Source organism: Zonotrichia leucophrys, chromosome 19 (assembly GCF_028769735.1).
Source record: "Zonotrichia leucophrys gambelii isolate GWCS_2022_RI chromosome 19, RI_Zleu_2.0, whole genome shotgun sequence".
Taxonomy (NCBI): domain Eukaryota; kingdom Metazoa; phylum Chordata; class Aves; order Passeriformes; family Passerellidae; genus Zonotrichia; species Zonotrichia leucophrys.
The window spans coordinates 1452580-1480232 of record NC_088188.1 but is presented as its reverse complement, the minus strand read 5'-3'; the positions used below and the strand labels follow the sequence as shown (position 1 = coordinate 1480232).

Below are 27653 nucleotides of genomic sequence, written 5' to 3'. Positions count from 1 at the left end.
GGGGGAAGTGGTGGCAAAAATGCTCTCCTTCTCCTTCAGCAAGGAGCTGCTTCAAATTCTTGCATTCTCTTTTTTAAGATCCTAAGATTATTTTTTTCCCATTGGGATCATCTGTAACAGCCATGTGCCAAAAGCCTTTTAATCCAGCTTTTTCCAAACTGGTTTATAATTAAAATAGATCTTGCTGCTTCTGTGTAATACACCAGCCTGACTTCAGTGGGAGCAGTGGTAATGAGGACAACAGGAATGGTTCTTTATCCCAGCCTGCTTCAGAATAAGCAGCAGGTATTTTTCTGTTTGCACAAATATTTCTGCTCCTGACAGTTAAAGCCATGTGGTTTCCCTTTTTGGTAAACTGCTCTGCCAAGTTGGGGTGGTGTTTGTTTATTTGTTTAATAAAAAGTGTTTTTATTTATAGAGAAGAAAAATCTCAGTTGTCAGCTTTGGAAACAAACCTTCTGTTTATTGTGTGCCAAAACACCCCTATAGAACCCCCAAACCAGCTTCCCCTCAGCGCCTGCCAAAAGCTGGTTTTGAGCAATTTGTGAGGTATTTCTAGCTCTGTGTCACACAAATTGTTCACATTTTCATCCTCTTATAATGAACCTGAGTATGGATGATGGACTGACCACAGTATTTTAGGGTCTGACTATGAGTTATGTGCCTTTCTCTACTCCAGGTTTGTAGCAGGATCCTGGGTCTGAACATACAAGCCATAAAAGACTTCATGTGCAGCTAGGACTGAATTAAAACTCCAAATCCTCTAAGGCAATTTTAGGTTTGTTTCCATGGCATTGATTTTTTGTTGGTGTTTTTTTTTTTTTTTCTTAATTATGGCTTGAAGAGGAGAGGGGTTGTTCTTACCTTTTGAAAAGTTGCCTTGGAGGATACAACGGCTCAAGGTTGTTTGAATTTCTAATGCCTGTTGGTGCCATCTTTCTGAAAAGCAGGGTTAACTGTGGCACATGGATAATGCTTGGAAAACAGGGTTACTGGGGTTGTTCAGTAGTGGCTGTGCCCTATGAGAAGATTCAGCATTCTGGCATTAAAACGTTGGATGCGAACTGTAGTTTATGATGTTTATCACTTTACCACATGTCAGGGTTTGAGGTGCAACGACAGCCTTACAAACGACAGCCGTGACAGCTCTGAAGTCATTCCCTTGCTCCGGCACGGAGGAGCCTGGGGAAGCAGGATGCTTCCTTTGTCATTCCGTGCCGGGCAGGGAAAGCCAGCGTGCCGAGGGAGACAACAAAGCTGCCATCTGGGAAAGAGGGGAGCAGAGCCCAGGAAAGGGCCACGCACCGCCCGGGGGGCTCAAACTTTCTGTGACACCGAGCGGCCCGAGCGCGGTACCGCGACCGGCCCCATCTCCGCCCGCTCCAGCCCCGCGCTCCCCATCCCCGCACAGGGCCGGCACCCAGCACTCCCCATCCCCGCACGGCCCCGACACCCAGCGCTCCCCATCCCCGCACAGGGCCGGCACCCAGCACTCCCCATCCCCGCACGGCCCCGACACCCATTGCTCCTCATCCTCTCACGGCTCCAGCACTCAGCGTTCCCCATCCCTCACGGCCCCGACACCCAGTGCTGCTCATCCCCTCACGGCCCCAGCACTACGCACCCCGCATCCCCCTCATGGCCCGGGCGCCCCGGCACTCCGCACTCCGCGCTCCCCATCCCCTCACGACCCCGGTTCCCTGAACTCCTCATCCCCTCACGGCCCCGACACCCAGCGCTCCCCATCCCCTCACGGCCCCGGCAACATTGCTCCTCATCCCCGCACAGCACCGGCACCGAGCGCTCCTCATCCCCTCACGGCCCTGGCAGCCCGCACCCCGCATCGCCCTCACGGCCCGGGCACTCCGGCACTCCGCGCTCTCCATCCCGCCCGGCTCACGGCCCGGCACTCCGGCACTCCGCACTCTCCATCCCCGCATCGCCCTCACGGCCCGGGCACTCCGGCACTCCGCGCTCCCCATCCCCGCCCGGCCCCGCTGCCCGCTCGGCCCCTCCGCAGCCCTTGGGCCCCGCGCGGCGCTCGGGCCGCCATGCCGGGCTGTGGCGGGGCCGGGCCGCTCTCCGCAGGCGCGGGCGCTGCGCGGGGGCTCTGCCGCAGCCGCCGGCCCTGCGCGGGGCGGGGGCTCCGCCGCGGCCGCCGTGCCGCCCCCTCCCCGGGCGCCGTGAGGGGCGGGCGCCCCGCGCCCCCGCCCGCCCCCGGCCCCGCTCCGCCCGCGCAGGGGGCGCCGGCTCGGCCCGCGCCGCGCAGCAGCGGCCGCGCTCCCCCCGCGGGCCGGCGGAGGCGGGAGGCGGGCGGGGGCCGGGCGTTGATGCCGGCGCTGATGCCGGCGCTGCCGCAGGGCTCCTCGGCCCCGCGGCCGCTCCGCAGCCCCGGCGCGGCCGCCCTGCGCGGGGCATGAAGTTGCGGCGGCGGCGGCGGCAGCGCGGCGGGCGGAGCGGGGCGGGCGGCCCCGGCCGCGCCTCCTCTGCGGGGTCATAGTCCCGAGCGGGCTCTCCGCGCCTGGGCCAGCGGTGCCGCTGCTCGCCAGCCCTCCCGCTCCGCTCGCCGCCGCGGTCGTGTGCGGCCAACACAGCCCAGGCGGTCGGGACGCGCTCCCCGCGATGTGCGCGCAGCGGCGGGCGGCCGCCGGCCCGCTCCCATAGCCCTGCCGGCAGCGCGGCGGCTGGCGGGGCCCCTCGGGAAGTTTGATGGCTTCTTTGAGGAGAGTCAAAGTCCTGCTGGTGTTGAACCTGATCGCCGTGGCTGGCTTCGTCCTCTTCCTGGCCAAGTGCAGACCCATCACGACCAAGAGCGGCGACTCCTACCATGACATCCATCCCAGGGCAGAAGTGGCCAACTTGACAGCCCACGGCATCAGCTCCATCCAGGATGCAGTGCTGAAGAGGCTCTCGCTCCTAGAAGACATCGTCTACAGGCAGCTGAATGGTAGGAACAGTTCTCCTGCTCTTTAATGCCTTCGGGTTAGGGTCGGTGATGGTGAATGGAGGCTCGGAGCAGGTGCCCGCCTTGCCTGAAGTTGCATGACGGACCCCTGCTCTCCCCTCTGTTGTTGTGCAAACGGAGTCTCAACAGACTGGATCGATTTAGCATCTGATTTCTAAGTTTTGTGTGTGCCTAAAGCTCGGGGTACCTTGCACAGGATGGAAGGAAATGGTAATAAGAGAATGCTGCCTTTCAGATTGATAGCGGCGGTCAGTAAATGACAGCGGCACGATTCCTGCATCAAACGAGCCGGGTGTGCGGCGGGTGAGCACGGGCTGGAGTAGCGCAGGGTCTATTGATCGAGGGAATGGCTTTTACTCCCGCAGAGCTGGGCTCGGAAAAGGAGTTTTCAAATGGCTCAAGTGTGTTGCATCATTTGAGTACAGAAGGTCAGAAAGCAAAAGGCACTTTCTCTAAGAAGTTAAGCAAACTATCCAGTATTTCCTATGGCTCAGCACTGACAACTGCTAATTAAAATCTCAAGTAATGCTTCTCTTTATAGCACAGAAAAGGGATTTCTATTAAAATCTCACCAGGTTCAGTAGTTCAGAGACGTAGAAAGGGAGTTTTAAAGATGCTATGCAGGATAGAGAAACACATTGTAAAGATGTAAGAAATCTAGGTGAGGTATCTAATTAAAAAACTCACTGTGAAAGCTGTTTTTTTTAAAGTTGTTCCCCACAGATTCACAACTGGGGGTGTAATTTCAATCAAGGGTCTTGCTTATTGCTTCCAATCTTTGTAGCTTTAATCCTTGCAAGTTTCTGAGTGTTGGAATGAGCAGAGTCGGTGTTTCTGGCAGTGTCAGTGTGATTCCCTCTCTGAGTTTGGAATATGGAGCTCGTGCCCCATTCTGTGCTGTGCTGAACCAGGAGCTGGTGTGTGCTGTGAGCTCTGGCTGGTGCCACTGTGTGCACCCAGGAGGAGAGGCAGGTGCAGGGATGCAGCGTGGCTTTCCCGGAGCACTTGGCTCAGGCAGTGGCTTTGGGGACATCCCTGGAACACGCAGCAGAGGAGGAAAGTGTTACTGATATTCCCCCTGTATACACTTCATGAGAAACCTGTCCTGCCTGTGCCTGGCTCTGTGAGATGCTGAAGCAGCACTGGTGAGGGATAAACAAAGGAGAAGCGTGAGGATAATGAGGAATAAGGTAGGAAGTTGAATGTTATTTGCAATCAAACTGTGAAATTGCCTGTTCCTGGATCCTCCTAGGGCAGAAGTTTCCAGGAGGGTTTAGGCAGTTGCTTGGGCTGTAACTGCAGCTCAAGATAAGAGCCCTTATTGCAGGACATTGAACCAGGACAGGACAAGTGATCACGCAGCAGGTTGCCATCCCTGCAGACACAGGGTGAGCTGGGCTGATCCCTTACTGCCCTTCTGTGGGGGTTAACCTGGGCCTCCCCACTCTGCCCTGCCCCGTGGTGCCTTGGGCTGCTGAGAGGAGCTGCAGGGGCAGGGACAGCTCAGTGCTGTGCCCAGGCTGCTGTGGGCACGGGCAGCGCTGGCTGCAGCCTGCTCAGTGCTGAGCAGCAGTCATGCACCTACACACCAGGGGAGGCAGAGAGGGAATAGATATGTTGGCATATCACAAACGTTTTCTCAGGGCAGGCAGAAAGCTGAGCACATAAATGTGACATCTTGTCTGGCCTCTGCATCCTGGGGTGATTTATAGCAGCGCTGATCAGTCTGACTAAAAAATAGCTCTGGCACGGCGCTTATGTAACCATGGGTCAAGTGTATATTTGGTACATGTGGTTTGGAGAGAAGCTCAGTGCTCTGAGGGGTGGCTGTGGGCTGTGCTTCAACAATGCTGGGGATTACAGCAAGATATGGGGGGCCATCCCCACCCAGCAGCACTGAAAGGAAACAATCAGGGCCACTGGGACAGCCCCTGGGGCTCAGGATGAGGAGCAGCTGGACTGGCTTTCCCACCAGGAATTTTCTGTGCCTGGATAAGTGTTCATCCTGGGCACTCGAGGAACACCTAAAATCTCGTGTGTGCAAATAGGAGCTCACCACTTCTCTTTGATTTCTGTGTGGGCAGTTTTGTGCTGGTGCCTCACAAACCCCACTCAGCTTGGGGCCAAGCTCCCTCACAACACCACACTGAGAATTCTCTTTTGGTTCTCAAAGGTCATGCTTCACTTGAAATCTGACCTGTGGTTTAGCAACTACAAAATCATGGAATAAAGCTGTCTCGGTTTGAAAAGACAGGTGTCTGCTAAGGAAGGCAAGAGCCTCCCTTAAAATGAAAAATGTAAACCCCCTCCCTCTGAATTATTATAAATTTGAAATTAAGGGGCCCTCAGGCAAACATGTGGGAGTAGGAATAACAGTTCTTTATTAGGAAAACTAAAAATAGAAATGTAATAGTGCAAACAACAAAAAAAACACTGCCAGAGTCAGAACACAACCTGACCCTGTGTGTCAGGGCGGTGTCCCAGCCCCATCCATGGGGGCTCAGCCCTCCTGCAGTGCCAGCTGTGGCTCTGCTGCAGCAGGGATCCTGCACAAGGGGGGAGTTTTCCTCTGCAGCTCCAGGGCTGCTGCAGATGGGCCTGGGCTCCCTCTGGCCATGCAGGGCAGCAGAAAGCTGCTCCTCTGGCAATGCAGGGGGCAAAGGCTGCTGTGCTGTGCCAGGCTCAGATTGGATCCAGGTAGGAATGCTTGGCTCCTCCCCTGGGCGGAGCATCTCCCCATGGGATGCTGGGATTGGATCAGCCCTGCAGGGACACTCAGTGGCCATGGACAGCAGAGATCTGCTGGAGGGAGGGTTGGCTGTGGGAGAGATAAAGAAAAAACTGCCCCAAGGACAGCAGAGAACTGCCCCAGCTCTGACAGGTGGGGATAGAACACACTCCCCCAGCTAAATATTTCAACCTAAGACAAAAATATTATACATACAGCTGCAAGTTTACAGCCTGCAACTCACAAAGCATTGGGAAGTGTTTGGCCCAAGTGAGAAGCTACAACCCACTCTGTGTGCAGCCAGCTATGGATTTCTCCTGCATTATAGGACTTGGCTGGATTTCAGTGGGAGTTGAAGCCATCTTTAAAAACCTGAATGTCTTCAAAAGCTCCATTCTGTACAGATAAAATGAGCAATCACCAATCTGATCGTAGCATTGCTGTGAGTTTGGTTTGTGAGTCATGTAGTGTAAAGCATATTGGAAATAACAGCTCTCGGTGGTACAGCAACCCTCATGTTTTATGTGTGTATATTTATTTATCTCTGTAAAGGTTGGCCATAAAAACAAGGTAAACATCACTGCTTTGGCTCTGGGAAAGGAGGGATTTGATACAATCCTTCTGTCTGAATGATGCTTCCCTGCCATGCTGTTCTGGAAATAACACCAGGCTCCCTCTCACTCCTCTGTGAGCAAAAGGTGCTGTCCCAAAGGTGGCCCAATCTGTACATTTGCTTTGCTCTTTCTAAAAGTTGATTATTGCTCTTGAACTTGTTGCACAGGTTGTGTGGGGTTTGCTCTTTGCTGATCTAATTGATGGCTCCCACACATAGAGGTCCGAGGGTGCCCTTTGGAATGGAGGGCTTTGTGTGTGTAGGCACTGATCTGGGAGTTCAGAGGATTTTTAATTTCTCCAGTCTCTTTTATGGATGGAGTTCTCTTGCCCAGCAGATGTCCAGAGAAAGCTAATGAAGGTCAGAAAGGAATGTGTATATTTTACTCTGGGTGTTAATTACAACTTGTCTTTTTGATCCAAGCCTGGGTTTTTATGTGCTGACATTTACATGAGTACAGATTGTGATCCAGCTTATTTCCAACTTTATGGAGATTTGTACAAATGAACTTTTCAGTTTGTGTTTACAAAGAGAGGGTTTCTGTGCTGTGTGACCAGGTGAGGAGCTGAAGGGAGCAGAGACTCAGAAGGGTCCTGAAAATTCAGCATTTTCAGGAACCATGGGCTGCTTCCTGGGAAGTACTGGGCAAAGTCATCCCATTGTCTCACCCCATTTCTCCTGGGTTAATGTAGGAACCCATTGATGATTATGAGGAATCTGAGAAATTGGGCATTTGTAGGACCCAGAGACAGCAAAGGTGGCCCAAGCTTTGAACACCCCAGTGGCTGGAGGGTGAGTGACATGGCTTGAGGAAAGCTGGGGTTGCTTCCAGTGTCCAAAGGTTCTGTGAGACCCTTTAAGTGGAATGGGCCAGAAAATGGTGCTGCCATTGGAAAATAGGGATTGCAGGAGGGATAGAGCTCTCAATAAACCCTGGGTACAGCCATCCCCTGTACCTGCCCTGTCTGAGCATCTGGAAAAGGTGTGAGCAGGTCACCTCTGCTGCCCACTGGGGACCTGAGGAACCTCCTAGGCAGCCACCTTCCAACCTCTGTGTCCAGCAGAGGTCTGGCTCTTGGACTAAAGCCTCCAAGCAGTGTGAAGGCTGGAAACTCCCTCTCTGGTGCTTTGGGTACAGGTGGACAGGGGTGGATTCACAGCAGCAGCTGACTCCAGTAAGGGCTTGGCTGCCTGGAAGCCACGTGACAGGAATGATGTGGCATCTACCTGGCAGTGTGGAAAAACAGTACCAAAGTCTGAACTTCAAGCTAAATACTGGTAGGACAGAGAACAGAAGGGCATTGCTGACTCATCCACAGCTCTTCTGTTAAATTTTGTTTTGTGGTCTCTCAACAGGTCATAGAATCACAGAATGGTTTGGGTTGGAAGGCAACCTAAAAACCATCCAGTTCCAGGCCTCTACCATGGGCAAGGACACTTTCCACCATCCCAGGGTGCCCCAAGCCCTGTCCAAGTTGATGTATAAGATCAGGGAGACTTAAAGCTATTTGCAAATTGTAAGAGAGCAGTGATGAAGAAGTGCTGAAGTGAAGCTAGCCAGAAAAGGGGTGAGCAGAGAGGGCTTCTTCCCCTGTGCTAAAGAAATGCACAGATGAAACTGCTGCATTTACCAAGTGTTAATGTTGAAAAGGAACTTTACATTCCTTGGGGGTGAAATAAGCCTGTGTTCATTTTTTAAAGCAGCCTGCATCTGTGCTTTTGCACATGGAATAATGTGAACATGCTGAGGTATGGCCAAGTGCATGCCAGCAGCCTCCTGTGTTCTGGCTGTGCTCTCATCTGCTTATCCAATTAGGAAATTAACTTTGGGAGGGTTGCATATGGACATGGAGGCTGACACTGAACCACAGCCCTCAGCACGGTGTTGCTATCCTTGTAAAGTGGCACTTAATTAACTTAAAACACTTTGGAGATACGTGGATTTGCTTCCCAAAAGGATAAGATAATGCTTATCTGCTCTAACACTTATCATCCTCCAAACACATTACAAACTTAGCTAACCACTGAGTATAGAAATTATAGATGTAAATAAGGCAGACTAAAAGTGGTTTTATCAGCATTTAGGCGAATGTAATAGCACTACACCCACAGACTGGTAATATTAAGGTTTTAACAGGTAGGTAATATATTAACTTAAATGCTAAGAAATGCCCTCATTAAGATAAATAACTAAGTGTAAATAACTGAGAGGAGGGAAAAGCTGTTTGTAGGCAGAAGGGCCCAAACTTTATTGGTGTTGTTGAGCTAAAATAGTTCTTTATACGAGCAGAGCCTTGGTGAGTGCAATCCTTTGATATAAGAAATGATGATGTGGAGATAAGGGCTAACACGATGGGGATGTAGCTGCTGTGTTAACTGATGGATGTCACACAGCAGCTGGGGTGCTGCTTCCCTGTCTGTCCCACTGCCCGGATGTATCTGAAGTAGAAAATAACTGTATTATGTAGGATGGCCTTCACATATTATATAGCAACTTGATGAAAACTGCCACTTCAACATTTAGGATATACCAAACTGTCACCATAATATTTTCTGATAAATCTCTTTGCCCAGGATTTTCTCCTGGGAAGCTGAGAAGCCTCAGAGAAAAAGGAAAACAACATTATCTCATTTGCTTCTCCTGTGTTTTGCTGCTTTGGAATGTGGTTTGGAGATTGTTTATCCAACAGGTGATTGTTTCATTGGTTTCATGTGAAGTGTTTTTACTTATTGGCCAGTCAGGGGCCAAGCTGTGTCAGACTCTGGAGAAAGAGTAATGAGTTTTCATTAGTATCTTTTAGCCTTCTGTCTGTATCCTTTCTCTATTCTTTAGTATAGCTTTAGGATAGTATTCTTTATTATAATATAGAACATAAAATAATAAATTAGCCTTCTAAGAACATGGAGTCAGATGCATCATTCCTTCCTTCCAACGATGGGGGTCCTAGAAAATACAACACCAAACAGATTTGGTTTCCATATTCTTTATTAAGAATAATGCAAATTATGCATTCAGTACCTGCTTTTACAAGTTCTTAGGCTAAACTTTCTCACAGCAGGAGAGAGGTCTGCACAGGCTCAAGGCACCTGAGAGCTGCTGCCTGTAAATTATTCTTAGCAGGTTCCTGAGAATTGGGTTTGATACTGATCAAGGAATGAATAAAGGAAGTAGTTCTTAGAGAAATAATAGAGTTAAAAGGTGAAGCTTAAGAGAGACATTTGGAAGCATCTGGAAGCTCAGACGTTAATGTGACATTTAGTTTGCAACCCATCTGACAAGGAGCTGATAGATAATTTGGGGGTTTGATGGTTGTTTGGCATCATGATCCAAATACTCCCTGACATTGACAATGAATGAGTAATAAGGCAGTAACACATTTGTCGTGCAGAGACAACGCAGGATTCATGGGCTGCAACAGCAGTGACCAGAATACAGTGACAACAGTGGTGGTTTAGTTTTGCATATTAATTCAGACCTCCCTGAATGGAGAAACAATCTTCCCTGGCTGCTAGAATTCACAAAGGTATGTTAGATTTACACTGCCTATTTCGTTGTGCAGCTATGAGAAATATCTCCCCAGGGATACAAAACACCCAGCAAGGTGCTGTAGTTATGTGAATAATAGTCCTGCTTGTGAGCCTCAGTCTGGATCAGGAGGGTCCTATTGTGTCTGCAGGGAGAGACACTTGGGATTGGATTTATATGAAGAAGCACGGGCATATAGAGATGTTTCAGTGCCTGGAGGCTTCCAGCTGCCACTCCAGAGGGCAGGACTCTGTGAGTCCTGGGCTCCCAAAGCATGCTGGATACCCCAAGCCTGTTGGGAAGGCAGCAGGAATTGCTGAGGAGCAGTCCTGTGCTTGCTGTCTTGGAGATCTCCCCTCTGGACCAGGCAGGAGTGATGGATGAAGTTGCTTCAGGCATGTGCTGTCCACGTGCCTGGATTTTGGGGAATCTTCTGCTCCATTCCAGGCCATCCTCCCTCCTTGTCCTCTCCTGGCAGAGAGCAGGAGTGCTGCTGATCAGGAAATGCAGCCTGGGAGAAACCCACCTGTTACCAACAGCAAAGGGAAATGAGCCTGCTCAGGTAACCAAGGAGGTTTTACTAATTTCGTGATTCATGCCACTAATCTTTGCCTAAAATGGAACATCTGCTCCAGATGTTGCTGGCAGGCTGCCACTTCCCAGCTCCTCAGACACGCCTGAGCTATGGGGTGTAGCTGAGGGCATTCTGCATGCTGATAGATTACATTTAAAAGAGAGGCTTATTTTTGGTAAGATGTCCTTATCAAAGTCTGCAAAGGGCTGTTCAAGCTGAATACTCGGAGTATTGACCCTCCTGTGAGTCAACAGCAGTGATTCAACTCAGAAATGTATCAGAGCAGCACAGAGATTATTTTTCCTAAACAGTTCTGGGAGTACAAGCAACTGTATTTTCCAGCCCCCAGTCCCCATGGTCAGATTTGTTCTAGAAATTGTTGAATGCTTTACACCTTATAGCTACAAGCCTTGCTATTTCTGCCTATAAATCTAATAGCTATCGACCCACATTCTGACATCCCCTGACGGTTATCTAAAAATAATGCAGGAATGATGCAATGAGACGTAAAACTGTGAGGAGACGGCTGTGCTGAGCCATCACAGCCTGCTCTGGGTGCAGCTCAGGGCTCTGCTGCTCAGGTCCTTGGGGGGATGCAAAGTTGCCTGAAAAAGGAAGAAAATTCCTGGTGAGTTGGATAAAAATCACAGTTTGCGTTTCCCTTTTTAAAATCTGATACTCGGCGCTCGCTGTGTAATGAATCCCAGTTCTGTGATCCTGCCCTCGCAGGGATTCCTCACTCTGATCCCTGATACCCCAGAGAGCCCTGCCAAGGGCTGCCTGCCATGTCCCAGCACTTGTTCTGCCTTGGAACAGGAAACACTGACAGCATCACCGGCTCTCTGCTGTGGGAGTAATCCGAGAACTCTGCTTTAATGGATTTGTTAAAAAAAGGGATCCCCCTGGGCTCTGTGACCCAGGCTGCTGTGCAGGAGCACCATTCTTCCTGCTGACAAGGAAAATGAGAGATCTCTGCAGCTCTGGGGCCGTGTCACACACAGTCAGTCAGCACATCTTCCCTCACAGCTGGAGTGACATAGTGCACAGGGGGATTTAATTCCAGAGTAGTAAAAACACCGGTGTGATGTGTCAGCATGGGATGATCAGGAAGGAAGGAGGCAAGGGGAATCCTTGGTCCCTCTCCCCTTTAGTACTCTTATTATGTGCAAGTGGAAATTACCTAAAATCACAGACTGGGCTAGGTTGGAAAGGACCTTAAAGCCCAGCCAGTGCCACCCCTGCCATGGCAGGGACACCTCCCACTGTCCCAGGCTGCTCCAGGCCCCATCCAGCCTGGCCTTGGGCACTGCCAGGGATCCAGGGGCAGCCACAGCTGCTCTGGGTAACCTGAAGAATTCCTTCCCAATATCCCATGGAACCCTGCCCTTTGTCAGTTCACAACCCTTTGTCTTGTGTCACTTCCCGTGGTTTGAGGTGTGAGTGTCCCCAGCACCAACGTGGCTCTGGAAGGGGAAGGCTCAGGCTGAGAAGAGCTGGGCTCTGCCATGTGCTGCCTCTGAGCATCCTTGGTCCCTGTGCCTGCATTCCCAGCACCCTAAAGGGATACAGGAGTTCCTTTGCTCCTTCTCCTCTATGGAACAGCAGGGCCCTTCTGTGCTGGTGGGCCCGGGAAATGCAGATTGCTGTTCCTTTGTGTCTAAGTGCTGACACAGAGAGCAGAAAGCCATTACAAGGGAGAAATCAGCAGTGGATTAACAGACACCAGCAGAGCCCCAGCTGAGTTATCTGGGTGTTCTGCAGAGCCCCAGAGAGCCACACAAGGTTTCTTACCTGCTGGTTGCCAGAATTTACTTAACCTTAGTTTTTATCTTCATTAGCTTATGCAGTATTTTGGGCAGGGTAATGGCCTGCCACGGTTGTGCCTGTTCTCAGAGCATAAAGGTAAAGTGAGAAGGTTAATTTTTAAATAACAATTAGAATCTCTTTCTGGGTCTTTGCCTATATTACACTTTAAATGGAATCATGAGAGCACTCACGTTTGCACCAAATTACTGCTAATTCTTCCAAAGCAGTTGCTTGATCACACTTTACAAACACAAAGCAGAGGAGGAGAATAAAAAAGTGAAAAGCCATTTAATGAATTTTAAAGCTTGCTTATATTTCATTATTGGATTTTAAATTTTTGTTGACCTTTGTGTGTTTTTAGTATTTGCTGCCTTCAGAGAGGTGGGCTGGAACACTGAATGCTTTAAATATCAGGGAACACAAACCCCCTGTTCTGCTGGGTTTTATTGTAGTATTTCCTCTTTGCACTGACAAGACAATAACAGTAATAACCATTATCCTGGTGAAAACCACATCATGCCTTACCCTTTGCTAAGTGTAGCCCAAACACCATAATGTGGGATTTCAGTTTGCTGGAAGTTGTTGCTCTTGTCATCAGGAGGGACTGGTGTCACCACTGAGGGCAGCAGGATCCAGCAGGAAAGGCTTGGGGCTCAGTTTAACCTCTGATGTTTTGTGTGATACTCCACCAGTCACACAGAATAATATTAGAAAAAATATGTAAGTTAGGGATTTATGTTTCCTTATGTGGTACGGAAGGGATGTGTCAAGGACAGGAAGAGATGAGATTTTTATGTGAGAACAAAGAAAACCTTGCAGACGAGGTTTGGTTATTTGAAGATACTTGGAACTGGCATCAAAGAGGTGGAAACAGCAGAAGTGAGGCAGGAGAGATGCTGGGTGTGCTTCTTCCTCCTTGGGGAATCCCACAGAGTGGCTCAGGCTGGGAGGGGCTCAGAGGGTCCCTGGTGGCACCTCCGTGCTCAGGCAGGGCCATCCCAGAGCACAGGGCACAGCATTGTGTGCACAGGGCTCTGCAGGATCCCCAGTGCTGAGGGAGACTCCAGCCCCTCCCTGGGCAGCCTGCTCAGGGCTGGGCACTGCCCAGGGCACAAGTTGTGCCTCCTGGGCAGGGGCAGTGCTGGGCATCCATTCCAGGGCTGGGCTGGAGCCTGGATGAAGTGATTCCCCCTCCCTTGGGCTGTGACCTTGCCCTGTGGCCCTGACTAGTTCTATCCCTGATATTTGGTGCTATAAACCAGTGAGAAACAGGCTGTTCCCAAACCACTTAATACAAATGATGCAGAATGATTGGGTGGAGGGAGAATTAGACCTAAAGTTGTGTTAATTCCCTGTCACTTTTGGATTTCAAGCTCCTCTTGGTTTAAATCTTTATTAATTACATGATGATTATGGTGAAGGGAAGATAAGTCAGAAAATGAAATAATAGAGTCATAGAATATCCTGAGCTGGAAGGGGCCCACAGGGATCATCCAGCCCAGCCCATGGCCCTGCACAGGACACCCCAACAATTCATAAAGCAATTATTAAAGGGACACACAGAGGCTGTGGGAAGCTGGGGAAACCAGAATTTCAGTTTGGAGGAGCAGGTGCTGCTGGTGAGACAGGGGCTCTTTGCTCTTTGCATGAAGTGACAGGGGGGACCCTGCCAGTCTGGTTTTCAGGCCCCTCAGGTGGAAGTCAGGAACAAACCTTCAGTCTCAGGAGTAACAAATGATTGATTTCCCCTGTGGGATGAGGGGGCTGCTCTCTCTGGCATGGAGTGGTTCACACGTGGGGCTGTTTGCTCAGAGCTGTTAGGAGGGGACAGTGAGTGAGGTGCATCGTGCAGGTGATTTATGGAGGGGCAGACACCCCTCAAACCTCCTGTCAGGAGTGTCTGGAGGTAGTTCCTGCCTTTTGCAGTGTCTGACATGGGTCAGGTCATATTGACTTGATTTGCCTTTGGATCAAGCACTGAATCAATACTGACTTTCTGGGGGAGTTCAATCCCTGTTCTGACAGACTTGAAAGGGGCTAGGCAGTAAAATGGGATTTTACACTTTTATCAGTCTTTTCCTAGTAAGTTGCTCAACTTCCAAGCACTAATTAATGCTGTGTCCTATCCATGAATTTTGCTTCCTACTGATGCTGTCTGTTTGATCTGAGAGCAGCACCAGACCTTGCAAATTAGGGCTGCCAGCCAGGCTGCAGTGGGGACAGAGAACAGGAAAGAATACAACTTAGATATCACATTGGAGGCCTTCAGCATGATTTATGCTCTTTGTGCAGCTTTTTGGAAAATCCTGGAATTCCCTTGAATGTCCAGCTCTGACAGCTGGACAGCTCTAGTGGTGTTTCTGAATATCCAGAAACACCACCCATCTCCAATTCCAGAAATTGCAAAGAAATTTGATTTGGATATCCCTATTTACTCCAAAGCTACAGACCTGGGTGGAGACATTTCTGGTATCATTTTATTCTGAGGCTGCCCAGACTTTTCCAGCATGAGAAACTGCTTTAATTTGTTTATAATTTTTCCAGTTAGACTGAGATGGCTGGATATTGTCAAGATCATGTTTGTCTTTAATGACATCAAACTGGTCCACATATTTCTGGGAAAGATTTGTGAGAAGAATCACAGAGTGTCCTGAGCTGGAAGGGATCCTCAGGGATCATCCTGGCCCTGCCCAGACACCCCAACAATCCCACCCCGGGCATCCCTGGAGCTCTGGCAGCCTCGGGGCTGTGCCCATTCCCTGTTCCATGCACCAAGAACAGGCACCATGGCCCCCATGGAGGGACAAAAGTGGCGCTAAAGGGACAATGAGTGGAGTGGTTGAACTCAAAAAAAATAATAATGGGGCTGAGAAATCCTGGGAGCACAGAAGGGGCTGGATGAGGAGGCTGAGATGGGTGGGGACCTTTGGAATTGAGGGATGGGACAGGGTGTCCAAGGAGCAGCAGTCCTGGGGCATGTCTGGTTTCCTTCAGGAATATCTGATTTGTGCAGCTGCTTATTTTGTTACAAGTAGTGGAAGAAGGGCTTGCTACAAAAGAAGTGTCTTTTCAACTCACTACATTATCTATATGAAGTATAACTAAAAGGAGAGGTGCTTCCAGAAGCCTTGGTGGCAATTGTAGTCCCTGAAGTTTGTTCTGGTTTGGTGATTCCAGCGTGAGCCGCGCTCAGGAGATGAGTGGGTGCAAAGCAGGGCAGGTATTATTAGCTGTGCAAAGCAAAACAATACAGTTGCTGTGGAAAAATTACAGGGTTTGTGCTGAAGCAGATATTTAACCTTTGTTTTTACAACTCCAGAAATGAAGCAGTTTGTTTCTTAATGTGGGTTTAATGCTGCAAGTGTGTGCTGACTGGGTTTTCACGTGGAATGGGAGAGATGCTGGGCTATTAAAGTCTGGTTTAACGATCCCTTTTCCCATAACTCCTAATATTTGCCATTTACTAATTATGATGTTCTGAAGTAGTTTGCATTTGCAGTAGATGTTTTAAATGCTGCAGCTGTTTTAGTTTCAAGCTAACTGCTGGTTACTTTTTTTTTAAAGAAGTATTGTGTATTATTGGTGATTTTTGGAGGCTGGCAGGAAGAGCACACCTCAAACTGTTCTTTATTAGGAGGTTTTTGATGTCCAGGCCTCCAGTGGAAGCAGAACTAGAAGAGGCAAATACTGGAGAACACAGAAGCTTTCTGTGAGCATTGTTTTGTGGTGTAAACTCCTGTGAGTCAGCGAGGGTGTGCTCAGGGGTGGCTGCTGTGGGGCCCTTTGTGATTTGGGATGTACTCGTCTGTTTGTTTGTGGTTTTAAATCCTTGGGATTTTCTGGCAGATTTATTACAAGGGAAATATGTCTGTGTGAGAGGTCACAGCCTGGGCAGCAGCTTCTCAAGGAGGCGGTGGGAATGAAAAGATCAGAGTGGTTCGTTCATGGCCCATTCTCTGCTCCAAGGGACAGTGGGATGGGACAGGTGACCTCATTTAGGGCCCCACAGATGATGTGAGGACACTGACCTTTGCTTTTAGGGCAAGGTTTGGGCTGCAGGGGTGGCTTCTGTGGGAGCTGCTGGGAGCTTCCTCCCTGTCCAGGGGAGCCAAGAGCACCTGGCAACTCCCAGGGAGATCCAGGGGGAGCAGAGATCCCCCTGCAGGGCCTGGAGCAGCCCAGGGCAGAGCAGGGGGGGCTGAGCAGGCTCTGAGCCCATGGGAGCCCCTGCTGGAGCAGGGTCCTGGCAGGGCTGGGCATCCATGGAGAGAGAGAGGAGCCCACAGGGAACAGGTTTGTGCAAGGAGCCCATGGGAGAGAGGGACCTCAGTGGGGCAGCTCCTGAGGGACTGAGCCCATGGGAAATGGGATCCCTAAAACAGCTCCTGAGGGACTGAGCCCATGGGAAATGGGATCCCTGGGGCAGCTCCTGAGGGACTGAGCCCATGGGAAATGGGATCCCTAAAACAGCTCCTGAGGGACTGAGCCCATGGGAAATGGGATCCACACTGGGCAGCTCCTGAGGGACTGAGCCCATGGATAAAGGGACCCACACTGGGCAGTTCCTGCAGAACTCTCCCCTGGGAGGGACCCCAGGCTGGGGCAGGGCAGAGGATGAGGAGCCCAAGGCCTCTGGAGGAAGGAGCAGCAGGGACAATGTGTGATGGGCTGACCACAGCCCCATTCCCATCACCCTGAGCCTCTGGGGAGGAGGGAGAACAGATGAGGAGGGAAGATGAGCCTGGGAAGAAAGGAGGGGTTTGGAGAAGGTGTTTTGAGATTTGGGTTTATTTCTCAGTTTGCTCCTGTGATGTGATGTGTTTGATAAATGGAACTGGCTTCCCCCAGCTGAGTGTGTTTGCCCATGGCAGCAGCTGGTGAGGGATCCCTCCCTGCCCTGATCCCTTTCCCTGTGTCCTGTGAGCCCTGCCCAGCTGAGCAGGCACTGACAGAGGGGCTGGGTGGGCCCAGGGTGCACAGCCAGGGTCACCCCAGCACAGCCTTATTGTGTGAGTGACCTCCCTGCAGAGAGCTGGGAATGCCTGAGAAGTGGATAAAAAACCCCACATATGAAGTGTGAGTTAGGCTGGGGAGGAAGAAGGTACTTGAAGGAAGAAGGAAATGAGCAACTCAGAATTATTGGGATGCTCTGCAAGCAGGGCAAGCCTGTTAGCTCAGCTGCCTGCTCCCTATGTGTGTTATCTTACCTTGTGTTTTACTTGTGTTGGTTTTTTTCTTAATCCCATTTCTCAATCACCTTCACTAGAGGCAACTCCAGCTGTGACTTGACAGCTGCTACTGTCTTCTTCAGCATGTGCTGCCAAAATCCCACTTGATTCTGGGGCTTAAGGCACAGTGCTGTCTATTTTCTGTATTTCTGCCTACTATTAAATCATACACATTAATATTAATCATGCTCTTTCCAAATTCAGAAGCCTCCAGGCCTGTTGCAATTATGTTTTTTTTTAAATTTAGTTTTTGACAGGTGTGCCCAGGCAGTGACAGGGTTTATGAGCCTTGGCCCAGGATAGAGCTTTGGGCTTGGGTGGATTCAAATCTGGAACTAAAACCTTAAACTCTTAAGGAAGCTTGAGTGTGAGTGGGAACTTGGAATTCACTCTCTCCACCTGACATCCTGTGAAATAATTCCTCGATTTGGCAGAAGGGGCTGTGGTGCCAGGGGTGGCACGTGCTGCCTGTGCTCGTGCTGAGCGTTGGGTGTGATCCTCTGCACATCTGCTGTGGGAACCTTGAACTCAGCTCATCTCCTGCTGCTTTTAGCTCCAGGCTCCCTTCCTGCAGTGTAGAGGGCAAAATGCTGCTGCTCTTGGAGGCACAATCTGACCTGCAGCCCCCTCAACCCTCCCTCTTCCAAAAGTATTAGAACAGGAAAAGAGATTTTCCCCTTCTTGCTGCTCCGTCCTTGGCAGCTCTCACACCTCCATGCTGAGCCTTGGCTTAAAGCCTTAAGAGCTGAAACTCAAGAAGTTGGGGAGGGGGGAAAAAAAGCTGATCCAGGAATCTTCTGCCTGGATCAATGGAGCAAAAGAACAGGCTGAAGTTGCACAATTGGGAGTCAGGAGAAGTTTGCTCATGTGCTGCGTCAGGAGCTCATACAGGCGATTATCTTCAGAGGTGCATAAGGCAAAAGCTTTTCCAGTCTAAGGAACTTCCTTGTTACTTGAGTTTTAAAATGCTGATTTTTAGTTTATTTTTTATAACAAAATTGCTGATAGGGGCTTCAAGTAATAATGAAATTTTTTGTGGTTCATTTTCTTTGACTTCTTTTTTAGATGTCACTACAGAGAACCTTTCCAGTATTTGCCTCCTGTGAGCACTGGGATTTCTTTTCCTTCCTTTGGTTGCAATTCCTACACTCTGCACACTCAGTCCTGCCAGGTCCCCAGAGCTTCCCAAAGGGAGCTGGGCAGGAGCAGCCTGGGGTGCCCAGCCTTGGAGCAGGGCTTGGCTCCCCAGGTGTCCCTTGTCACCTGTTCAGTGACCAGAGCTGGAATTGGGAGCAGCAGGAACATGTTCTGTGAGTGCACGGGCACAGCTCAGGAATTTCCTTGTTGCCTGTTCTGTGGGGCCAGGCTGGGAGAGCTGGGGGTGCTCACCTGGAGAGGAGAAGCTCCAGGGGAGCTCAGAGCCCCTTCCAGGGCCTGAGGGGCCTCTGGGAGAGCTGGAGAGGGACTGGGGACAGGGCATGGAGGGACAGGAGCCAGGGAATGGCTGCCAGTGCCAGAGGGCAGGGCTGGATGGGATATTGGGAATTAGGAATTGTTCCCTGTGAGGGTGGGCAGGCCCTGGCACAGGGTGCCCAGAGCAGCTGGGGCTGCCCCTGGATCCCTGGCAGTGCCCAAGGCCAGGCTGGACAGGGCTGGGAGCAGCCTGGGACAGTGGGAGGTGTCCCTGCCATGGAGGGGTGGAATGGGATGAGCTTTAGGGTCCCTTCCAGCCCAAACCATTCCAGGATTCTGTGAAAGCACTGGTAGGGTTTTAAAGCCTGCAGCCCAACCTGTGCATTTTTCTGAGGAGAGGGCTCTGCCTGCATCCCTTTGTGTGGGGAGGCTGGGAAAACCCAAGGAACTTTGGTTCCATCACTGCAGGTGCAAGCTCTGGTCTTTGAGGGGGTTTCAGCAGGGTTAGGATCAGGCTTTGCTCCTCAGCTTTGCTAATTGCCAGTACCAATTGGAATGCTCTGTGCTAGGCTAACGTAATAAAAAGGTAGGGCCTAATTTTCAGGCTGAAATTGATGTAAGCTGGGCTCCTCTCATGTGAGTCCCTTGTGCTTTTTCAGTCTAATTCAAGAGATTTTTTTTTTCTTCCTTCTTCCCCTTGCTAGGTCACGAAGAGCCTTTGTATTCCATTTGCATTGTGTTACCTGTCAGGGCTTGTAGCTGTGGGCCACATTCAGAACTACCTGGAGGGCAGGCACCTTCCAGCTGTCCTTCATTTCTGTGCCTCAGGTTGGTTTTCCTCACAAGTACAGACACTTTCATATACCCATGACAGAAATGAATTAAATTAGTCTGAAATCACCCTTTGCTCTGACAATGCTCTGCACTTTCCTTACATTAAGGAGATAAGGAGATGAACAAACCTGCTTTGAAGATGAGCTGATTTCCATAGCAGGCAGAGTGACCTACTTAAAGGGAGAGGGGGAGTGAGTGGGGCTGGGAGTGGGCTCTTTATTTATTTATATAATCTCCAAGTGGCTGTGTCAGCTCTCCTGGCTGAGCCCTCTCCTGACACTCACCTGACAGAGAATGTGGAGCTGAGTGAGTGTGGTGGTGTTTGAGGGTCCCCAGATGAGGGAGGAGATGAGAATCTTGACTCCATGTTTCAGAAGGCTGATTTATTATTTTATGTTATATATTATATCAAAAGAAATTGATATACTAAAACTATACTAAAGAAAAAGAAAGGAGACATCAGAAAGCAAGAAAGGAATGAATAATAAAAACCTGTGACTGCTCACAGCCTTAACACAGCTAGCTGGGATTGGTCATCAAGTAAAAACAACCACATAGAACCAATCAAAGATGCACCTGTTGGTAAACAACCTCCAGACCACATCCCACAGCCATCAGATAATTATTGTTTACATTTCTTTTCTGAGGCTTCTCAGCAGAAAAACCCTTGTGAAAGGATTTTCATAAAATATGTCAGTGACAAGCGAGCACCATTTGTCCCACAAGGATTTCCTGTGTCTGACCAGCCTGGCACTGGAGGCTCTAGGGAGGTGACACCCTTCACACTTTTGGGGCTTTTGGGAATGCTTATCTTGGTTTCACCTTGTGGGAAATCTGCCAGGTTGCCTCACTTAAATAAGGGGGAGCAGGCTCTGGGGTCTTGAGGGTCATGTTGAGAGCACAGGAACATCCCTGTGGGGAATTGCCCAAGGGCTCTGGAGATCCTGGGAGGCCCCAGGGGATGGGTTGGAGCAGCAGGTGGGTGCTGAGGTGTATTTGCTCCTGGTTTTGCACACTCCTGGTGTGGCAGCCAGGTGACACAGAGAGCCATGTGTGTGCCATTGAATGGACACAGCCTGGGTGGGTGTGGGCTCTGGGCCTGTGCTCTGTAAAATGGGCTCTCAGTATAGCCTGTGTCTGATTGGGGCCAGCTGCCACCCTAGGGGGGGATCTAACTCTGCAGAACAGTGTCTGCAAGGCCAGGGCTGTCCCTGGCCATGGCCCTTGGGGTGAAGTCATTGTGTCACAGAATCATCACAGGGGGGTTTGGGGACAAAGGCACCTAAAGCCCCTCAGCCCAGGGGTCAGGGACACCTTCCATGGGCCAGGCTGGCCGATGTGCATCTGGATCAGAGTGACCATGGTCACAGCAGCCATGGAAGTGCATCCTTTGTGCCCTAAGAGCTGATGTTCCTCTCCCTGTGGGTTTGTGACTACCCCTCACTCAGGTGCTGAGGGCTGCTGTGCCCTGCCAGTGCTGCTCCCTGGGCTTGTGTCTTAGCTCCACTTGCATCACCTGCAAAATAATTTCCAAATCCAGAGTTGGTGCAGCTCAGGCATTACAAGAAACTGTGATGAACTGATGTCATCTTACTGCAGGGGTTCCATACTGCTGTCTCCTTATCACAAAAGTTTCACACCTTCTTGGTATTTTCTCATGGGCTTCTCCTCAGACCACTGACTCTTCTTCACAAAGCAGCCAACTAACTCCAGTTCCCCTCTCACCCAGCCACCCCACTCTTCTATAGCATCTTCTCCTCACTGGTCACAGCTGTGGCCTGTTAAAATTCAGGCCTGCTCCTAATCTTTGATAATTGGCCCAGCTGCAACTCCTTAGGGGTAAGATTACTTTCTGCACTATCTTTCTCATATTCTATCCCTCTATCCCACAATCTGAGCTTTCCCAGCCCCTGACCTGATGGACACTCCTGCATTTCCAGGGTGATGTCCTGAGTGGTTGGAGCTGCTGGCTGGGACAGTCTGCTCTGAGCTGAAGGTGTTTGTGTAGAGATGAAGATTTGTTCATTCAGGCAGAGGAGGCACTAAAAAGTTTTCTTTGCCTGGTTGTCCCTGCAGAGGGACAAATATTTAGTAGAACAACGTGTGTGTGGTTGTCCTAGCCTGAAACCACCTGCCCTGTGGGTAGCTGGGTTTCACTGGAGCCAAATGCTGAGGTAACAAAGCCCCTCAGGAATTCGGCAGGGTCTGGGAACTAAGTTAAAAATTAAGCACTGATGAGTAGGTGAAAAAAGCCTGTTCACAGTCACCTCGGGGCATTAGCGCTCCTGTAACAACTTTGTTCTGTGCAATTACTGTCCCCTGTTGCTTTTTAATAACATTTCTGTTTCTCTGAGTCAAAACTCAGCTCCTCTAAACTTCCATCCTTCACTAGGAACAGCAAATCTGTGAAGTCTGGAGGAAATCTGTGGCCTGCTTTAAGTAACAATTGTAAAAAATCAGTTTATTGACTCAATGCAGAGAGGAAACCTCAACAGGATGAACTTCTTTCCACGGAGGGTGGCAGAACCCTGGGAGAGCTGCCCAGGGAGGTTGTGGAGTCTTTACAGACATTCCAAACCCACCTGCTCTGGGTGGTCTCCAGAGGTCCCTTCCAATCCCAGCTATTCTGGGAGTCTGTAAAAATGTGTGAACTTCTGGGGAGGTGCAATGAGGAATTCTGTCTTGGTGGGTTTTTTTTATTTCTATTCAGCATTACAGAGTTCACCTGTCCTTGAGCTCACCTACCTTTTTCCCAGGGTAGAGAGTCTCAGTTTATTTTCTCATCCCTAAAAACACATTTTAAAAATCTTTGCTGTCCTCTTGCTTTGTGTTGCTACTTTTTTTTCCTCTCTCTCTGTTTGGTTTTAACTGGAGCTGCCCAGAGCTGCACCCATCAGTCCGATGGGAAAGGTGTCTGAAATAAGAGTGGGATGTTTGGGCCAGACATCAGCAAAATGGCACCCATAATTGCTGGACATGCAAAGACATTCCTGTACTTGTAACTCCTGGTGGTGATGCAGGAATTGCTGTGAATTTCAGGGCTCAGATGGACAGGACAGTGTCTCATGGAAATGAACCTGAATGGCTCCAATGCCTCCTTGTCCCACCATCTTTCCTGTCCAGAATGAAAAGCTGGAAGATGTTCCAATCCTTCTGCTGCTTAACAGGGTCTGTAGAGCCTCAGTGTCAGAAAATCAAAGTAAACTCTGAAACCCGAGCCCAGAATGACACAGGCTTGAGCCACTTGTGGACCTTTAGGCCATTAGTGGTGTCACCATCAGCATTTCTGTAGTTCTGAGGAGCTGAGCTGACCCTGCACCCCAAGGATGTGTCTGACCTGTGGTCAGTGGGATTCAGAGGGATTTCCCCCCTTTTCTCTGAGGGAGCACCTTGTGGAAGTTTGGCAGCTCTCTCTGGGCAGAGCTCTGCAGGTCTGCCCTGATGCCAGTCCCCATCCCCAGCTCTTCCTCTTGCTCTGTGGTCCTTGCAGCTTTCCCAGTGGTCCTTGCAGCTTTCCCAGTCCCAGTGCTGGACTCTGCTGCTGCTGGCAGACAGCAGCAAAGCTGTGATTTATTTTTGGGAGCAGTTGTATTTAATGTTTGTGTCGATAGCATGCACTTCAGATCTGCGTGTCCTGACGCTGGAGAGTGTAAACAACCCAAACAGAAATGGAAAACCTTTTACAGCCTCCTTCTGTGGCATTAAAACAAGTGCTGTCTGTCTGAGGAATTTAATGATTCCTTTCAGAAAGATTTATTTTGATATAATATTTTTAAAAGCTCACTTTAATCTGCTCAGCTGTTGGAGAGCAAACAAGACAATGCTTTCCCTAGACATTTTGTCATTTGATTGAACAGTAAAACAAGTAAGTTCTATTAAAAATCTAATTTTTGCAGAGCACTTAGAGAATTAAATAATTAAGAAATACCAATGAAGTTGTTCAGGCACAGCCCTGGGTGGTCTGTTAGAGGGGTGTAAAGTGCAGGGGAGTGTTTGATGTCCATGACTGGAGTGTCAGGGCGGGATTCAGCACTGGGGACTCTCTGCCCTCAGTGCTGGCCCCAGTCCCTGTGCTGTCAGGTGATGGTCAGGGCCAGGTTGTCACCCTGACACCTCTCAGGGCAGCAGAGCCTCTGCACCAGCCAGCCCCAGCCCAAGCTGCAGAGGATTGATGCTCCAGGATGCAGAGATAACTCCTGCTGCTCTCAGGGTGGGGCTTCTGTCTGCTCATCAGTCTGCTGTAACCTGCCAGGGCTGTCAGAGCCTGCAGGAAGATGGAGTGGGAAGCAGGAATTCCTGCAGGGAAGCTCTGTAGCTCTGTGTATTCAGGAATGTCCTGGTGGGATGCAATGAGCTTGCACTGAATGAAAACATCTGCAGGCAAAATATTGTTACACTGGCAGTGTCTGCCCTGCCCAAAGAAGGGGCCAAAAAGCTGCTCAGGTTCACTGCAGTGGGGGAAAGGAGAGGTTGGGAAAAGCAGGATATTCCCAAATATCCAAAGCTTGCCAGTTCCCTAAACAGGATCTTTTCTACTCAACAGAAAAGCCCTTCTCTGAGTCAAAACTCAGCTCCTCTAAATGTCCATGCTTCACTAGGAACAGAAAATCTGTGAAGTCTGGAGGAAATCTGTGGCCTGCTTTAAGTAACAATAGTAAAAAATGAGTTTATTGACTCAATGCAGAGAGGAAACCTCAATAGGATGAACTTCTTTCCAGGGAGGGTGGCAGAACCCTGGAAGAGAGAGGGAAGAAGTGACTCTGGCCCATGGCAGGATTAACTGTGGGAAAGGCTGTCCTGAAAACAGGCCTTGGGATTGGTACAGACTGGGAAATACCTACAGAGAGAATCAGAGCTGAAAGCTGGTTTATCCTTTGTTATTATAGAGCTGTCTTCAAATAGGTGGTGAAGGAGAGCTTAGATTTTAGGATTGTAGCCTCTAGCCTGGAGCTGAGGGCAGTTTGCTGTGGATGATGCATTTGGGTGGGTGGGAGCCTTTTCCAAGTGTTTGTGGCCCTCAACCAGCAATGCCAGCTCAGCAATCTGGGATCAAAGGTACCCAGGGCTCTGTGGGACACTGGAGCTCCTTCCATGTCACAGCTGGACTCACTGCTGAGGTCTCTGCTATGGTGTGACACACATCTGGATGAAGAACCCCCACATCTGACCCCTCACTGTGGGCCAGCAGGTCCTTTGCCTCTCACCATCACTCAGTTCAGTTGTTCTCTGTGGTGAGATTATAAAATACAAGGATTAAGCCTGGGCTTTGAGACCTAAAGCATTCCTGTTATCAGCTGCTCGCTGTGGATGGCCCTGCACAAATGAAGCTGCTCTGAATGCCCAGAGTTGTGTGCTCAGGGCTGGGGAGCTGGCAGGGCTCAGCCCAGGGAGGCAAAATGCACAAACAGTTGAGCAGGGATGATGGCAGTGTCCTTTCTGAGACAGGCTCATCTGAGCCATAGGATAAAGGCATTCCCGTGGGGGTGCAGTGCAAACCCAGCCCGTGGAGCTCTGGGATGCAGCTGTGGGAGAGGGAACAGATGGGCCCTTGTGTGCAAACCCAGCGTGTTCTGCACCCGTCTGTTGTGGGAGTGGAGCTCCGAGAGTGCCAGGCCCTGAAAAGCCCTGGAAATCATCTTTTCTTCAGCAAATTAATTAACTAGATGTTTTTCCTAATATGTGTGGACTGACAATTTGTGCTGTTGCATATGGAGCTTCTGCATCACTGAACCTTTTGATTCCCTTCCTCGTGCTCCAGTGAAGCTCCTGCAAAGCTCCTGCAGTTCCCCTGAGCTGGCACCACTGCTGCCTGCAGCCCCTGCTGCCTGCCAGAGCACTCAGCCTCTCCTTGGGTACATTTAATGAGAGTTCACAACCTTCTGGAGCCCTGGGATGGATAAAGAGACACAAAATGACTGAGACACCTTATCTTGGTGAGGAGAAATGCTGGATGCAGCCACTTCCAAAGGCTCAGAGCCACTGGGATGTCCCTGAGCAGTGCAGGCTGGGGCTGCTGGGCAGGGTGTTTCACCAGGCCCTCTGCAAGAAGGGAGGGCAGGGTTAAAGGCTTCACTCTGGAAGAAGCTGGAGTCAGAGAGAACATCTCCCTTAGGGGCAGGAGGAGGAGCAGGTTTGGATTTTGAGAAGAAATTCTTGTGTGGTGTTTCTGCCCTTTAAATGGTGTGAACTGCACGTGGTGCAGCTGGATGGGACCTTGCTGATGTGACCTCCCAAAGGGACAGTGGGACTGGTGTTCCCAAGAGATGCCAGAGCCAGGAGAGAAGACTGACACCACTCAGTGCAAGGAGAGGGGCACAGGCAGCTGAGCCTTCCTGGAGGGTAAAAACTGAGAGCTGCAACACACAGACCTCCAAGAGGGACTGAACTGAGAGATCTGGGATGCAGCAGTGTCCAAAATCCTCTCTGGGTTTGGAGTGAGGTGATGAGAAGCATGTTGATTATTTAGGGTGGAGTTTGATTTTTTTTTGTTAGGTTTCAGGTTTTTGTTGCCATGCAGCCTGGTGTGCAGCAGTGGTAAAGGATGGCAGCAGTGGTGCTCAGCAGGGGTAGGATTTGACTTCCACTTGAACATCTTGGAACCTCCTTGTTTAAAAAAATGCAATCTCCTTGTTTAAATAACCCAGTAATTTATAATGGTAAACAGTGTACCCAGATCTGCACAGAAGCAAGCAGGGGAAGCTGTCAGGCAGCAAATCTCCACTTAGGGGCTGGAAAATCAGGCTTTTTAGCTTTTCAAATGTCATTAGTACCTGTTGTCCAAGTATGCCTTGGTAATTGCTGAGGTTTTTGTTGTCTACATGTGGCATTTCTGGGATCTTTCTGTACCAAGCCTGTGATAAGCAGCTTCCCTTTGGCAAGAGGTCCCTGCATCCCTCCCACTGCTTTCCCTTCATGGCTTAATTCCCTGGGCTTTGCCACACTTTGATTTTATTTCATGCCCTGCAGCACGAGGTCTCCAAATCGTTTACGTCTGTTAAGCAAACATCTCTTTCTGGGATTGATGTTTTAATTTAATAAACCACTTCCTAATGGGGGTCAGCTGCAGCTGTGAATTTGTAATGAGTTTCTTGGGAGCCTTTTGGAAGGGCAGAGCCTGGAGGTGCTGGTTCTGAGCCTCTGCAGGGTGATGTGGCAGAGGGGTTCACACAGTGTGAGCTGCTTGGGTTGGATCAGCTGGTGCTGCCTGAGCCCCCATATTTGCCCTTTCATGGAGTCCCAGGAATCTACAGGACCCAAATAAAGGTGGATCAGGGGCTCAGTTTGGATCCAGCTGGAGGCAGCAAATGTGTGTGGAAAGATGTTGTGTATCCTTGTACAAAGTACAGGGAGCAGTTTCTAGGAGCTTAACTAAGGGATGTTCTTTTGTAGCGCACGTGGGAGATCTTGCCCTCAAATGCTTTGGAACCATAGAATTGTTCAGGTTGGAAAAAAGCCTGAAGATTGTCAAGTTCAGCCTCCAGCCCAGAGCAGCACCACGTCCCACTGAACAGCATCCTCAGGTGCCACATCCATTCTGAACACTGCCAGGGAAGGAGACTCTGCCATTTCCTTGGGCAGCCCTTTCAATGCTTTACAACTCCTTCAGTGAAGAAATTTTTCCAGTGTCCCCCCTGAGCTGCCCTGGCCCAGCCTGAGGCCGTTCCCTCTGCTCCTGTCCCTGTTCCCTGGAGCACAGCCCGACCCCCCGGCTGTGCCCTCCTGTCAGGAGCTGTGCAGAGCCACAAGGGCCCCCTGAGCCTCCTTTGCTCCAGGCTGAGCCCCTGCCCAGCTCCCTCAGCCCCTCCTGGGGCTCCAGGCCCTTCCCTGGACACCTCCAGCCCCTCAGGGTCTGCATTGTCCTGAGGGACCCAGGGCTGGCCCCAGGACTGACCCAGGATCCAGGGTGAGCCACCAGTGCCCAGCACAGGGGCCAGCCCTGCCCTGGTCCTGCTGCCACTCCATTCCT

The 27653-nt window shown here is 50.2% G+C and overlaps 1 protein-coding gene across 1 annotated transcript in view; it reads left to right on the top strand.

Moving 5' to 3' along the window:
• The first annotated feature begins 2338 nt into the window (after positions 1-2338).
• GALNT17 (polypeptide N-acetylgalactosaminyltransferase 17) overlaps positions 2339-27653 on the top strand; it is a 235410-nt gene continuing 210095 nt past the window's right edge. The window contains exon 1 of the mRNA XM_064729185.1: positions 2339-2947. Coding sequence (XP_064585255.1) covers positions 2710-2947 — 238 coding nt within the window. The 5' untranslated portion in view covers positions 2339-2709. The remainder of the gene's footprint in view (positions 2948-27653) is intronic.